Source organism: Mustela lutreola, chromosome 3 (genome assembly GCF_030435805.1).
Source record: "Mustela lutreola isolate mMusLut2 chromosome 3, mMusLut2.pri, whole genome shotgun sequence".
Classification (NCBI taxonomy): Eukaryota; Metazoa; Chordata; class Mammalia; order Carnivora; family Mustelidae; genus Mustela; species Mustela lutreola.
The window spans coordinates 53,992,437-54,009,143 of record NC_081292.1 but is presented as its reverse complement, the minus strand read 5'-3'; the positions used below and the strand labels follow the sequence as shown (position 1 = coordinate 54,009,143).

Sequence of the window (16,707 nt, the reverse complement as noted above, 5' to 3'; positions counted from 1 at the left end):
GTAGGCTCATGGCAAGTGTGGTGAGCACTGAATTCTAGATGGCTTTCTCTCTGCTCCATATAGTACTTTTTCCTTCCAGCCTTACACACCCCGCACTGATAAGTACTTAAAGAAGGTCTAAGTTCACCAGAAGGAAATGGAAAATGTGCAACAGGAAAAATGACTATCTATAACAATTCAGGTCATTAGCATAAGTCATCGGAAGGCCTTTATGCAGTATTACACTCCAGATGTATAGAGTAAGTTCTTGCTGATTTGCAAGGTGGTTGCAAATGTGAACTCAGAAGCACGATTATATATGGTAGGGAGACCTTTCACTGTATTTGGGGAGGGGGCACTCCCAGACCCCTTCAGGGAGGGAAAGCTCTGCTTTCTCTCCTCTACTTCTCCTTTTTTTGGCATTTCCTTTCAATAATGTCTTTCATTTATTATCCCATTTTATCCCAAACTGCCAGAGATCTGCCTTTATAATTTATACATGCATAGATATTTGTTATCTCTAAATTTAGGAGCAAAACAGACTAATCTTTGGAAGCACTTAATCATTTTGACCCAATTGAACTTTTAGGGATTTATCCTAAGAAAATCATTTGACATGTCTGCCAAGTGATGTGAATCAAGATGATCATCGCATGGATTTTTAGACTAGCAAGAAATCCAAAATCATCTCAAGGTTACTAACTGAGGGAATTATGGGGAGATAGGTTAAATTAATTTCATATAACTGAATATTAAGGAATCTTAAAAATGAAGTTGCAAGAAAAGCTTCTTTGACATGAGAGAACAAGTTCCCAGTGCAGAAGGGAATGGCTGATACTTCCTCTTCGTCTCTACAGGCTCCCACAACTCCCTTCTCCACCCAGGTCAGTGCCTCAGGGCTCAACTTTATGCATCAGTGGGTCCCCCTGCCCACTGGTTTGGCCAATGAGAGGCACTGACAGGAGGTGAGGAGGCAAGAGGAGAGACCGGAAGGCAGGAGGGTAGGGATTCCCTCAGCTTCCTGTCTGCCTGGCCACAGGTGGGCAGTGGCTACATTTCTCCTCCCAAAACTAATACTTCAGTGATATTTTCAGTTTCGGTATGCCCCTAGGTTCTGGCAGCCCCTCTGGTTGCCTCTTGAGGCTTAGGGGTTGGTAATGTTGTTAGCTCCGAGGGTACCTTCTTCTGAGGTCCCCCAACCCTGTCTACACTTCCGTGGAGAACTTCTTCTTTATACTCAGTGACTCCACTGGAGTACACGGCCTGCTTCCTGCTCGAGCCTTGACTGACACTGGGGAAAAGGAGGTTATAAAAGTATATGAACATTATCTTTTTTAAGGGGGAGGATATGTAATGCAAATCAACATGTATTATTGCAAGGCAGGGATACCTTCTTTTTACGTTAACCTCCAAATGTAAAAATTATCTTATTTTTAATTTGAAAAAGTCATTTCTTTAAAAAATGGAAGCTACTCTATCACACTTGCTTGAATATTTTGGGAGAATAAAAGGACACTGAAAGGATAATCTCATCTCAAATGGAATCAAGTAGCTTCTCTCTGCACTGGTGAAGGATGTTCTTAGGTCAAACCATGAGACCCCTTAGGTGGTGATTAAGTACTTGGCAAAGTCCCCTAACGACATCCAATGGAAACCAACCCTTAGTCTACAAAGACTACTTGCTGTTATATTTAAACAAAACAAAACAAAACAAACCCCAAACCAACTCAACAACAAGCCATGGGAGGAGGAGAACAGGAAAAAATAGCTAAATAAATATTGCCCGTGTTGCCATCTGGGTCCTATCTCGCTCAAGGAGGTCAAAGCAAGCAAAGTTCCTGGCCTAGGCGCAGCGGCCAAGTCTGGACATGCCCATCTGTGCTTCTGCTGTGGCCGCCCCTCGAAGCTCTAAGAGAAAGAAGTTCACAAAGCTGGGGTATCTGAGGGACATGTGTATGTGTATGTGTACGTGTGTGTACGTGCCTACGTGTGTGCTGGGGGTGGCTGTTCATACATCGAAGCCTCTCCAGAGAGGACTGGGGTCCCCGGGGGAACAGGAGTCTTTACTCTTCTGCAGAGATGGTCTGGGCTGTGTTATGCGTGCTTCCTCAGCCTGCCTCCCTGTGGAAGGAACCTGCACTGCTTGGCAGAGGCTCCAATGGTTCTTTGAGGACCAAGAGGTCCCCTCAGACCCTCAGCACGTTCCAAAAGACTGAGAAGCGAACAGATGTATTAAAAATTCAGTAACTGCCTAGAAGCTGGTAGAGTTCCAGTTCTTTCCTTTATTGGGAAAGCTGACTTACACATTTCATCTCAACTTTAGGGCTTTCTTCTGTTATTTTTAAGACAGGAGGCCTGAAAGAGTAATCTCGGAGGTATGTGAGGTGAGTGCAAAGCAACAGATGAATTCAAATGTGTACCAAACACGGATTCAACATCTCCCCTGTAGATGCACTGCTTACAGAGGCTGTGATGAGAAGAAAAATAAAAAATGAAAAGATTTTCATAAGTGGAATAATACAGAATGTCTTCTTTTGTGTCTGGCTACTCAACTCAGCATATTGTTCTTGACATGCACCCCCTGTTTTATGTGTGGATAGTTTGATTCCTTTTATTGTGGTGTAGTATTCTGTTGAGTGAATAAACCACGATTTTGCTTCTCCATTTACCTGTTTAGGGACATTTGGGTTGTTTGCCGTTTGGAATGATAATGAATAAAACTGCTCTGAACTACAAGCCTGTAAGTCCTTTTGTGGACATACGTTTTCTTATCTCTTAGGTAAACATCTAAGTGGAATGGCGGGGTCAGACGGTAAGCATATATTTAACTTTATAAGAAACTGCCAAACTGTTTTACAAAGTGGTTGGACCATTTTACAGTCGCACCGGCGATGAAAGAGCATTCCCGTTGTCAGCACGTGGGATTTCGTACACCAAATAGTACACTCTGTATGATTCCACTTACTTGAAGTGTGGCATTATGGGAAATGGACCTACAGTGACGGGAGTCAGAGAACTGGTGTTTGTGGGGTCACGGGGGAGAGGAGCATTTACTGCGGACAGGCAGGAGGAGTGCTGGCCTCCGTTGGAGCAGTGATTCCTCAGGTGGAGAAATCAGTCAAAACCCACTGAACTGGGTTCATTTCATTAAAATAGGTTCATTTTATTGTGTGGAAATTATACCTAAATCAACTTGGTTTAAAATGATTTCTAGAACAACAAAAGCATTCATGAATTCATAAAAATCCTTATATGTATTTTCTCAACCAGTGGATTCTCCAAGTGCTTCTCACCTTTGGGATCATCTGGACATTTCTGGAGATGATCAAGTGGTCCTGTAACTGGGAAAGGGTGGGCTACGTGATTTCTGAAGTCCTTCGTCATCCCAGGCTCCAGATCTTCTCTATTGCCTGGCAGATTATTCTGGGATCCTGTCACTAAAGTGCTTAGATCTCACTCTTCTGTGTCCTGATCCTCCCTGAAGACAATCCGCTCCCCTGATCTGGCGGGCGATGCTGTGTCATCACCATGAAATCCGTACAGTGTGACCCTGCGCTGCTTTTCTTAGCACCGCCCTCGCCGGCAGCTCTAACAGATGGGTCTATTTCTGGAGCGGAGGTTCTTACAGGAGGCACTCTCTGCTCAGAATTAGTGGGCTAGGAATTAAGTCAGCGTGGAGACTGGCAACGGCTTCTTGGTGAGGGCTTTACGGGTTTGTTTCCTTTTCCGTCATTCACAATTTAAAGTGACTCATTGCTTTTTGGTTTTGAAAGATTGAAAATGCGGAGTGGAGCAAATGACGAATTCACTGTTTACTACAGCACAGCAATTACTGAAGCACCTTATGTTAACTCAGCACTTTTTCTTCCCTGACTCGAGATTCTGCCTAGTCCATGGGTGAAATGGTTCATGGCCAAGACACCTATCAAAATAAGTGCAAATGATGAAGGCCAGGATGTAGTGATTGTCGTTGAGTTGTGGCTGATGTTCTGAAAGGCGGAGTCCTGAGGCAGGTTTCCTTCTACTGCCCCTGCTCTCTGCCCCTGTCACTGTGGCCTCTCTCATTAACCCTAAATAAGACCAAGGTGCCAGAAGTGGCTGGGGGATGCAGTGTCTTGAACTGCACCAACACTGATACAGTCAGTGTGGGGATAGAATGGAGAATGGAGATGAGTACCCCTTGTCTCCACAGGCATGCTTCTCAAATTTCTATTCCGTCTGTTGTCAAGTGGGTGGAAAGGAAAGCAAAATATTAGCACCCAGCAGGCATTGTCTGCATCATCCTCAGAACAACCCCATCAGTGTGGTGCTATCACGGTCCATGTTTATAAACGAGGAGACGGGGTCTTAGAGAAGTCAAGCGACTAGCTTATGGTCACCCAAGTATTGGAGCTGGGGGGCCAATTCCAGAGACTGAACTGTTTTATTCTGTTCCGGAACTGGACAAGCTCAGAATCCGTCAGAATTAGGAATCTGACATGGACAAAAAGTACATATTAATAAGTAGTTATCAGCACTCCTTCATTTTCTAGAGGTCTTCTGGGATTGATGGTTAACTCCCAAGCCTTCCACAGAATTTGTTTTCTTCCAGACTCCCAGAGCGGTTGTAGCTAGGAGCACTGCGTCACCTTGTGGTCATGACGGGAACTGCACGTTCCTTATAGCCCGAATCCCGGCTTTTCTCTGTGCAGGAAAATACGGTCCGTCGGTTTGAAATCCCGGAGGAAAAATTCAGCTAACACTGGGCTTGATGCAGTTGGCTGGCTGATCTCCAGGACCAGGAGAAAGAAGCCTTTCATTTCCCTTTCTTGCATTCCCACTACCTTGGCTGAAGATCATCTTAAATGCAATGGGTACTTCATTCAGGAAGTAAGCCCTGCAGCGGACAGCCTGGAGTTCCGTTCTCCGCCCTCGGATTTTTTTTCTGAACCCTCCGCACCCCAGTCCCACCCTGCCACACGATGTTGGCTGTAGCTGCATCTGATTATTTTCTTTCCGTGTTATTCTCCTCTGTGGGCAGAGGGAAATGTGGATTTCTTGAATTAATTTTCTTCAGGAGTTTCATCTTTGCTATTTCGGCTAAGCTGATCTTATCTCTGTCACATTATAAGCTACAGGACCTTGGGCAAGTCATATAACCTTAAGGAGCCTCTTCTGCAAAATGCGGCAGGAATATGCCAAGGATTTTTGTGATGATTAAATGAAAGGCTGCATTTAAAAGCATGTTGTAAACTGTAACTAAATTTGCAAATGTAGTTGTTCTCTGCAGCTATTTCTTCCTTGCTGCTAACAGAAAGAGATAATGCCCTGGGGCGCCTGGGTGGCTCAGGTCAAGATCTCGGGCTCCTGGGATGGAGCCCCACTGCAGGCTCTGTTCAGCGGGGAGTCTGCGTCTCCCTCTCCCTCTGCCTCTAATCCCTTGCTCCTGCTTTGTCTTTCTCATGCTGTCTTCTCTCAAATATATAAGTAAAATCTTAAAAAGAGAGAGAGAGAGAGTGTGTGTGTGTGCCCGAATCTAGGCAATGCATCTCATACTCTCTTCCTCTTTACATAAGGGGAACATGGGTCACCATAAAGGTGAGAGTGAGATATTCATGTGTGGGGGAGGTGGCAGAAGAGATGAGAGAGCTTCCATAAGGAGGAGGAAAAGCAGGATCACTTCTTCATAATCCCATGGGTTGGGGGGGCAGGGAATGCTGCTTCCGCTTTTGTTCAGGGGTCCAAAATGTCTGTTACACTGTTGCTACATTCCAGGACCCAGGATTTTAGTCCTTGCACAGCCTCACAACCTTCCTACTTATGGTCACATTTAATCTTCACCATTATCCGGACAGAGGTTTCATAATAGCTGTTTGCCTGGCTTACAGATGAAGAAGTTGACAAAGAGGTGAGATCATTTTCTTAAGCTCTCAGGGTAGCAAAGTTGATTTCTGTTCAGTGCTCCTCTTACCACATTCTCTATACCAGGGAACAGGGTCTCCCAAACTTTTTATACCACGAGCCACAGTAAGAAGCATTTTGCACATTACACATGTTAAATGTATAATTTAAACAAAAGCATCAAGGAACAACACCTCCCCTGGTTGAGTGCAGTGCATCCTACTCTGTCTTATTCATTAAAGACGTGCTATTACTGCTCATTAAATTGACCCAGTGCCTGCTAGTGGATTGAAATCTGCAGTTTGGAAAATACTGATCTAGAAGATTCTCAAACAATCCCCACAGGAAACGTGACCATCACAATTGCCCATGGTCTCAAACAGGTTAGGAATCTGACGGGTTGAAGAGAAAAAATTAGATGAACTCAGAAAGTTTGACTAACTAGAACATATTGGCAAATGGATTGAGCAAATTAACTCCTAGAAATTTTTTGAAATAGGATTTTTAAAACTCTAAGATAACTGCATCACAGTTATTGTGTTTCTGCCCCATTCTGAGCACAGCAGTTATCACTCTGATCATTACTGCCTCTTTCCACATCGGGTCCACCTGCCTAATTTCCAACCTTAAATGAAGGGGCTACACCTCCATTCTCTGCATTGTGTCTGATGGGTGCACAATAAATATTGGTTCTCTTAATAAATAAAAAAAATGATTAGCAACCATCCCACGTTCTCATTACTCTCACTAGTCAATGTAACTTGAAGTTAAAAAGGCAAGGACTTGATCCATGTAAGAGCCATGATTTGAAACCGAGTGATTACGAGCTTCAGCCAGAGGGAAAAATCATAAAGAAAGAGGTTGAACAGGGGCACCTGGGAGGCTCAGTGGGTTAAAGCCTCTGCCTTCTGCTTGGGTCATGATCTCAGGGTCCTGGGATTGAGCCCGCATTGGGTTCTCTGCTCAGTGGGGAGCCTGCTTCCCTTCCTCTCTCTCTCTCTCTCTCTGCCTGCCTCTCTGCCTCCTTGTGGTTTTTGTCTGTCAAATAAATAGAATCTTTGAAAAAAAAAAGGGGGGGTCGAACTGTTTTTTATTCATGCATTTATTCCTACTATCCAGCATCCTGCAGAATGGGTCTGTGCCCTTCAAATAAAGTCACTTTGTAATTAAGCTCCCCCCCTTTTCCTTTGGTGACTTGCCTATCCCCTAGCTTAGTTAAAGCCTATAAAATCTACAAGTCTGACCAATGCAACTTAATTGTAATGCAAGAGTGTGAATTTTGGCTCCTGGCTACATTAGAAAGGAAAGGATGTGGCAGGTTTTCAGCAATGCACTCTACAAGCTGAGGTGTGTGTATGTGTGTGTGTGTGATGGGGGAGGTGGGTTCTGGGCCAGAGTCCTCGCCACAATACCAGGACCCACTGGCTGAGATCACAAAGATGAGCTCAGAGAGAAAGTCTGTGCAGCCAGAAGCAAAAGGACAAGCCTTTGGGTCCACATGGCTGTCTTGCCTGCAGGTTCCCACTGACACAGGTGGCAGCTTCTCTCCCTGACGAGTCAAGCAAAGACTCAGATTCCCCGGGGACCCACAGGAGGCTGGAGCAACTCCAGCCCCCCTGCCTCACGGAGAGGTGTGTGAAACAGCAAGCCTTCATGCCACCGCCTCTGGGAAGGACAGGAGACTGCAGGAACGCTCTGTTCTCCGAGAAGAGAGTGTGCTTATACAACGTCCACTGTCACACATGCCGAAGGATGCTAAGAGAGATGCAGGGAGGGACAGTTGGATCCATGCCATCTCTTTGTTTTGCTTTTTGAAATGAATTGGGGGGATAAAGAAGGTTGCACTGCAGCCCTCAGGGTTTGGCTTTGGATTTTTATTTGTGAATTACCATGAATAATGAAGCTACTGATAACCAATTAAAAGACTAAAATGTAAAATAATGGTTTCATATATATATATATATATATATATATATATATATATATTATATATAGTGATTTAAAAAATAATGTTAAAGTGTTTTCTAGATATAGTAGTATGGCTTTACTCCAGGAAGTAGAAATTCTTTTGAAAAATTGGGAGCCAACATAATGATTTAAATGTATGTGAAGAAAATGAAAAGAAGGTGAGCTGGAGGTCCAGGCAGACTTGTGTTTGAACGAAAGCTCTGGCCCTTTCTAACCTGCATGGCAGGGGTGAGTTGAATGCAAAACCCCTTGATTGTCAACCTCCTCATATCGAAATGGGAAAATAATACTTATGGTGCAGGACTGCTGTGAGGATTGCATAAAGCTATAACCAGGGGCTCAGTGGGAAGCCTCTGCGTTCAGTTCAGGTCATGATTCCAGGGAGTGAGCCCCACATAGGGCTCCCTGCTTGGCAGAGAACCTGCTTCCCCTTCTCTCTCTCTGCCTGCCTCTCTGCCTACTTGCAATCTCTCTGTCAAATAAATAAATAAATAAATAAACAAAAATCTAAAAAAAAAGATAAAAGGTATAATCACTTAACTTATTAAATCAATTCATTAGTTCTCCTTTCTCTCTTTTAATGAAGCAAATATGTACTTCTTAGTATCTAAATACACACATATGTTTATATGTCATCTGGCACGTATGTTTCCACTGGTTTTATAAAAATAAGGTGCAACATATTCTTCCCAACAACGCTTTGGGGCTTACTGAAGCAGAATAGAGGAAAATATAATACCAATTTTATTTTATAGGTGAAAAAATGAAGTCCCAACGAGAGAGTGAGTTAATTACCAAACCAAGCCTGCAGTACAATTTTCTACCTTCTGAATGCTGGTTAGTCGCAGAATACCTGATGTTAATTCCTATCCCCGTGCAGCAACTGACAGGGGATGGGGTCGGTGGGCGGGGAGGGGTTGTGTTCTTGAAAGAAGCATTCTCAATGACTTGGTCATTTTTGTTTTTAATCATGACCCTTCCTTTATTTTGAACCGTCAGAGAACATCAGAGGGGAGCAGGGGCCGGTTCCGTCTGCCCCACCCGGCGTGGGGTGCAGGAGAGCCGCATCAGCCCCCCTAGGCTCCCACAGGCCCTCGGAAGGTGGACATTCCTGCAACCCAAACCCAAACACGGTGTGGCCCACACACCAACCTTTCTTTTCCTGGGGATGGGCTCGTCAAAGAGCAGGTTGCTGGCCTCCGCTTCGTCGATGCCGTCGTCCGGCGGCGGCTGCGGCGCGGGGCTACGGAAGGGCTTGAAGCTGTCGGCGGACAGCGGCGGCGACGGGGTGGACGGGTTGGACTGGTCGCTGGGGGCGCTCCAGCTCCAGTAGCCGCTGCTGCTGCTGGAAGGCACGCCGCCTCCCTCCTTCCAGGATCCGCTGAGGCCCTCTGTCCGTGCACACAAACACAGGGTCAGTAGGAGCCTGGGCTGCACTGCGGGGGGTGGGGGCGTGGGTCGGGGGCAATGGGGACAGCGGGGGACTCGATGCTCTGCTCATGAAAGCGCTTGCAGCCCACTCGACAGTTTGCAACGGTTGGGGATGTAAGATGTACTCTGAACCTCAAAAAAAAAAAAAAAAAAATCCGTGTTGCTTTACAGTTTATAAACATGTAGCTATTTTCATCACACAACAGGTTTTTCTCAGTTTTTTGATGTGTGGTGTTTTGTTTAACACTAGTTTCTCAGGATAACAGTGGAGATTAGATGAAAATAAGAAAAAAAAAAAAAAGAAGATGTTCTTGTTTACAAAGTCTGGGGAGCTCCTGCCTTTCTAAGAAAGAACTCATGGGCAGCTGTCTTCCCCACCCCCATCCCCGATTTTAACTTTTCAAAAGAAATTTCTCATAGGTCTGTGATCCTTGCATTACACTGATAGAAAAAGTCCAAGATTGAAGAGTCAAAGGGACTAATTTCCAGATAGTTACCTACGGCCATCTACCTTATACTAACAGCTGCTTATTCTAACAAATAACAGTGCCTTACAATTGGTGAGGGTTTTACATCTGGCGGAGATCCTTCACAAGATCTCGAGCATCCTCACGACATCTGTCTCTCAGAGTAAGGACAGTCATGCCTGTTTTACAGACGGAGAACGTGAGGCAGCTGGAAGTTCAGTGACTTGCTGCGTAGCTGGTGTGGAACTCGGGTGGGTGCTGGGCCCAAACCCTGGTCTACCCGTTGGTCTTCTCCTTCATGAGTGTGTTGTGAACAGCCTCTTTGGTCTCTAGCAAAACTGAGGTCAGAGGAGGATTTATTGGTAATAATTCCTGGTAAGACTGGTGTTGAATTTTACCTTTCCACCTGTGGGGAAACATAAAATGTTTGCTAGTGTAGAGAGATCTTTGCCCAGTTAGAATGTCTTGGGCCTGTCCTCATGCAATGAATGTCTTCAGCAAACTACTGAAGATTTGCTTTACCTTTCAAGATGCCCAATCTTAATGAGCATTTGTATAATTCTACTTTCTTTTTTTTTCCCCCAAAGATTTTACTTATTTATTTGACAGAGAGAGGGAACACAAGCCGGGGGAGTGGGAGAGGGAGACGCAGGCTCTCCGCCAAGCAGGGAGCCTGACATGGGGCTTGATCCCAGGACCCTGGAATCATGACCCAAGCAGAAGGCAGAGGCTTAACGACTGAGTCACCCAGGCACCCCTCTACTTTCTTTTTAAAGGATGATTTCTCCTTCATATTTATGTACATTTTGAATATATTAAAGCTATATTCTAAGTACAAAGGAGAAAAAGTCTCAAATTGCCTCATTAAAAAAATGTTGCTAATGGGACGCCTGGGTGGCTCAGTCGTTAAGTGTCTTCCTTCAGTTCAGGTCATGATCCCCGGGGCCTGGGCTCTAGGCCCATGTTGTTGGGCTCCCTGCTCAGTGGGGAGCCTGCTTCTCCCTCTCCCTCTGCCCCTGCTTGTGTTCCCTCTCTCACTGTATCTCTCTCTGTCAAATAAGTAAATAAAATCTTAAAAAAAAATGTTGCTAACGTCTGTGTAATCCATAATGAAGGGAAGCGGTAGACTAGCATTCAGAGAGAAACTTCTTAACCACCTTCACATAATTAGAGTGCTAGCGTATTCCTCAGCTATGTCAGACGAAGAGTTCTCTTGGTGGACCGAAGTTTGAAGCGGAAATAGCAGAGAAGTTCCCCATCTCATTAAAGCAAAGGCTCTGACAGAATCCAGGGGTCATTTATGCAGGCTCACACCTCGCCAGCCGCAACAAAACTAAATTAGCATCTCACCCCCACAGTCTACACAGAGACCTAGGCACTGACAGGACCGAGTCCCCGACTGTAAATAAGAAAGCTCCATTCAATACAACACGACTTCAAGAGGAGCCTCATGTAAGGCCTTAGGTAATATTACCTGGTGTGACAGACTCACTTGGCAGGCTTATGAGGCTTATAAATATACGGCAGAAAACACTGCAAAATAAAATAAGTTCATGGTGCTAGATGTGTCATCGGCCTAGGTATGAGGAATTGAATTTATTTTGAAAACCAGCCTTTATTACAGTGTGGTTATGTTGCTTCACGGCAATGCCAAAAGTTAACTTGCTTACTTGGGAATGGCCTTTCCCTTAGAAACACTACTTAAACAGAAGGATAATGTGATATAGAAATAAACTTTTCAGAAAAAAGTCAGAACCAGTTCAGAGTGTTTTTCAGAAAACATTTTCTTCTTGACTTAAACGAATAGTTGCCAAATTGTAGACACACACTGCTGGTCTCTTACTCTCTTTGCGCACCACATCCTGACAAAACGATCCCTCTCAGACACAGAAGAGGAACACAACAGTTTTCAAAACCTCATTGACATACAATAATCCTGGACATAGTCTTTATTTCTAAAAAATTTAATAATTCCTTTATTTTCAGATACTACTTTCCCTTTTAAAAATTTGCTTCCTGTTGCAGACTAAATGAGAGATAATAGACAATTTGGGATTATTAGTTGGGTAGTTCTTTTTGAAATTGTAACAAACACTGAATTACTTTCTTTGTAACAATGTTAACAAAAGTTTTCATTGAAGAAGCGAAAAGTTTATTTTTATTTGAACTTTTAATAGAAAGGAACATTAAAGATGTTCTCAAAAAAGAACACAATGGTAAAAATGATGATTAGAGCAAAAAAAAAAAAACTTTTTCTCCTCTGTGATTCTTTTTTCCCTCTAATGGGTCTTGGAGATGCTTTCCATTTTGTGTTTACTGTAATCTTTCTTCAGTGGCATTGACAAGCTGAGAAAGGTAAGTCAGGATACCTGTTCACCAAGAAGCCCAGAGAAGAAGGCCAGGTTATTCAATAGGAATGGTCAGACTCATTTTAAGAGCACCCTATACCCCAGTTGGATTGGGGTAAGCATGGGGGAGGACCCACTGGATAGCCAACATATATAATTTCACAACTCATGCTTATAACTAAATGGTGTATGAACTGTAGCTCAGTCCCATAATTGATTAGGCTGGCTTTAAAGAGAAGGTTTCATTCAGTGGTCTCAGTGCACTGCATTTCAGTGACCTGGCTTCTGCCCAGGGGTGGTCCATTGGGAATGCTCTTGCCAAAACCACCAGTGACCTTCTGCTTCATGAAGAATTCAGTCATGAGAAAGACTCATGACTGACATTCTGTAGCATCAGAGGTTCTCCTTGAAACATGCTTTTCCCTTGACTTGCATGAACCACACTCTCCTGGTTCTCCTCTACATTGTTGGTGACCCCTCAGGTCCCCTCTGCTCGTCCCTTATAGGATAACAGGCCCTACCAGCCCCTTAGCCACCTTCTCATCATACTCTTCCTCTACACAGTGTCCTCGAGGTGATCTCATCTCTTCACCTGGCTTTGCAATGATGCCTACCAGTCCTGCACCATCAGCCCAGGTCTCTCTCTTGGTATGGATCCAAATCTCTACCAGACAAGGACCCTTGAAAGGTTCTGCCTACTAAACATGTTCCAAACTGGACCTTCACCTTCTTCAGCAACCCCACCTCTTGCCCTAACAGTCCACCCAAAGATCTATGTCCCTGCTCTGCTCCCCATCTCCAGGAGGAGCCTCCTCCTGAAGCACACGGATAGCCTGGAAGTCACCCTTGTCACTCCCTCTCTTTCATTCTCTCTGTCCATCATCATCATGTCCTGTCGATTCTGCCTCCTCCATGTTTCTCAATTATGTCCTCTTCATCCCCACTGTGACCACTAAGGTCCAGGGCACCCATATGGTCTTGTTTTTTGTATTTGCCTGTAATCCTAATCATAACATTCTAGTGCCTGTCACTTAATCCTGTAGACTCAGATTAATGTTCAAACTCCTAGCCAGGAACACATGGCTTCTCTTGATCGATATTGGGTCAAGCTCTCCAACTTCATCTCCTGCTGCCCTCCTGATATATCCTATTGAATTATATCTGTCAATATTATATCATGACTAAGATAGCAGATCTGGAAGCAGAAAGATACGGGATGGAGTTTCAGCTCTGCTGTTTGCAAGTTAGTTAATTCTCATATGCCTCAGTTTATTCACCTGTAAAATAGTGATAATAACATTGAATTTTTGTGAGAATTATATGAGATTAAGTAAGCTTAGAACTCGGCATATAATAAGTGCTGAATAAATGCTAGCCATTAATATGACTGATAGGGTTCTTTTCCCATAGGAATTGTATAATATGAATGATTGATTATGGACATTGTTTTCAAACCATCTAGCATGCTACCCAATAAATATACATTGAATGAATGAATGGACTGCATACTTCTATTTGATTAATATTATTATTCTATTAGGATAGTACTTTTTCAAAATATTTAATATTCAGAGTTCTTTGATCCAACTACTGGTCTAATTAAACAGAAATAATGATAGTGAAAATAACTCCATTGGACCAACCTCCATTTACCTGGGAAAAAAGAAGTATGAGCACTAAAAAAATGTGTTCTGGAAAGGTGCTAGAACTCAGTACATGTGAGCTGAATGGACGTACGTATGAATGAGATGCTGGGAAGTCTCTGGGAAGATGAGGAAGAAGATGATAGTTGTGAGATCTCCATTTCTTCCAGTTTCCCTTGCTTTCTGCTACTGAGGGGTGGTTAAACTGTTTATCATGTGTGTGTTAGAAATGAGATCCTTCAAAGAGGGGCTCTGCTCTTGGTGTCAGGGAACCCTCCCCATAGGTCCCGTACCCCAGGCTTACCATTCGGCCGCACAGGTGGGCTCCGAACCAAAGGGCTGGTGGACAAGCTGGTTAGTACCATTGCTGCTGTCACCTTGTCCATGTCCAGTTCCTCTGAGGATTTCCTGTAAAACAGAGGGGACATTGTTACCTGTGCTCATTTCTTGTCTATTGTGGTCTATTATGGGCTATGTGCCCCACACTTACAATGTGCCCCATGCTACTACACACTTATTCCTTTAAATTAGCCCCATAAAATACAAAATTTGTCAGCTTTATCATATAGATCAGGAATTCCGCCGAGATCCAGAGGTTATGATCCAGTCAAAATCTTATAGTATGAGGAAGGGAAGGATTCCTCATCTGATAGTCACCTAACAAATACTTACTGGGAGTGTGCTCTAAGATAGACCTTGTTCTAGGCACAGCCGATGTATGGTGAACAACAGACAAGGCTGGTGGGGAGAAACACAATTACTGGGAAACAAACAAAAGGGAACAGAATAATTCGTGATAATGACAAGTGCTGTGAAGTGCATGAACAGGTTGACGTGACAGTGATGGAAGGTGGCTGCACTTAAGGTGGTCAAGAAAGGTTTCTCTGGGAGGTGACACCTAAGGTGAAGTGTGAAGGGGGGCGGTCAGTTCTGAAGAAGTCAGGAAATGCCCTTCAAACAGAAGGGACAACTGTCAAAAGGCTAGATGGTGGGATAGGGTGCTGGGTATTTGAAGAGCATCCCACTTTGGGTGAGAAGGGGACAAGGGTGCAGAGCTGGTCACGTCGGGTCCTTTGCGCATGGGAACTGTTTCAATTTTATTCTAAGTGGAATGGGAAATCACTGGAAGACTTTGAGCAGGCCTAGTGACCTAATATGATTACAAATAATTACATGAGCTGCTCTATGGAGAATGGATTTCAGGGAAGGCAGACTCAAGGCAAGGAGGCCATTTAGGAGGTAATTGTTCGGAGTCTGGACTCAAGAGGAGATAGTGGCTTGCGCTGGGGAGGGGGAGAGTGGCACCTGGCTGGTGCCCTGAGGGTCGGAGATGGGCAAAGGGGAGCAATCCAGGACGGCTGTCAGGCAGTCTGGCTTGAGCACTGACTAAAGCCATTTACTGAAACGGGAGATGGTGGAGGAGAAATGCAATTAGAGGTGTTTAAACCCCAGTGCCCTGCTTTTCCTACACTTTCCTACAGGAAGGACAGGGGGCAGCCCGGTAGTCACCATGCTGTTAAAGTGAAGAGCCATTGGGCAACATTCATTGAGATGAAGAGATTACTCTGGTTCATTAATTTTTGGCCGGTTAACCCCGCGTGAAGGTTCATAAGATAATGATCATTGTGGACCGAAGTCAGCTTGTTGAAGCTTATTTAAATAAAGAGGCAAAAATGTAGGCGGTACCTACATGTAGGAATCAGATAAATTGTACCACCTCCTGAGAGACGAACAGTTTCAAATTAGAGAAGAGTTGAAGAAGTATGACAGGGGATTAATAAACCATATTGACAAATGAATGTCATGTTGACAAATGTGGCTTTCATTCGAGGCGTGCCCTGTAATTTTTAAAGCAGTGAACTCTTAGGGATGGAAACTTTATAGCATCACTTCCCAACACATTGGGAAAAGAGATTCTTAAATTGGAGAAAAAAATCAAGTTGTTCCCAAATTTGGGGGTGCTGCTCAATTAATTTCATCATGAAGTTATAAAGATTATTATAACTTGGCTCTCCAATGTCCATGATGACACCGAATTACTAAACAAAGCTTACTCTTTCGATCCAAGGTGCCAAAAGATGAGAACCTTTCAAATTTTCTTCTATAGTTATTCTCAAAGCACCTTACCCTCTTTCTCGGCAAACTGTTCTATCTAAAGACAAATCACTTTTTTTTTAGAGAATGGCAATTAAATGCTTCTAGAAAGCAAGCTTGAGAGTACACAGTGAAATTCACTTTGCAAGAGTTTTCAAGACAACCTCATTCGCTGAGAGAAAAACCCACTTATTCATTTGGCACACAATTAAAAGATTTCACAATATCCATTATTTTTATGATCCTCATACTTGGGAGTAAAGATGATGCCAGTTTCTTACAGACACAAAGTCTCCTGAAAAAGCACCAGGGAAAGAACTTAAAGTGCCTTAAGGTAATTTTGAGTGTTTTGTTGGTTCAATCTCCCTATGTAGTCATGGTCACAGGGGGAAGGAGTAATTGGAGGCCTTGAAGGGGAGAAAGGCTTGTTCTATATCCTGCTATGTGGACCCTCGGGCTCCTCTTACCGGCTGCCCTCCCCAGAGTCCAGCTGTCAGGATCACTCCATGCCAATGGGGGGCACACATGAGCAGGCTGCTTGTCATCTCCTTCAAGACTGAATTACAGGAGAGGCTGACTTCTCTTTCTGTCAGCCTTCTCTTCCTCTTATTAACAAAAGGCTTGAGAACCAGAATAAGCAGCCATGAGCTTGGCACAGGGGAATGGCATGGCTGTAGGGAAAAGGTCCCCTTGCCCTCTGCCCTGATTCTAAAGGGACTCACTGTACAGGCACATCTTTCCCTCTCTTACATCTTGGTTTCGGGAACCTTTATTTTTCCTTCCTCAATCTGCTTTGTATCTTTTTGGATTTTTTTTTTTTCACATTTAAGGCGAACATTTTTTGATTAAGAGGTCTAAATGATAATTAACTCAAAAGCTGATTTTTGTGTGCTTTTT

The 16,707-nt window shown here is 43.9% G+C and overlaps 1 protein-coding gene across 1 annotated transcript in view; it reads right to left on the bottom strand.

Annotated features, from left to right (window-relative positions):
• The window catches only part of ZNF704 (zinc finger protein 704), a 238,932-nt gene that overhangs the window by 36,333 nt on the left and 185,892 nt on the right, over positions 1-16,707 (bottom strand). Inside the window, exons 3-4 of the mRNA XM_059166147.1 lie at positions 14,021-14,124; positions 8,980-9,218 (exon numbers count right to left, since the gene is read on the bottom strand). Of these exons, the coding sequence (XP_059022130.1) occupies positions 8,980-9,218; positions 14,021-14,124 (343 nt within the window). The remainder of the gene's footprint in view (positions 1-8,979; positions 9,219-14,020; positions 14,125-16,707) is intronic.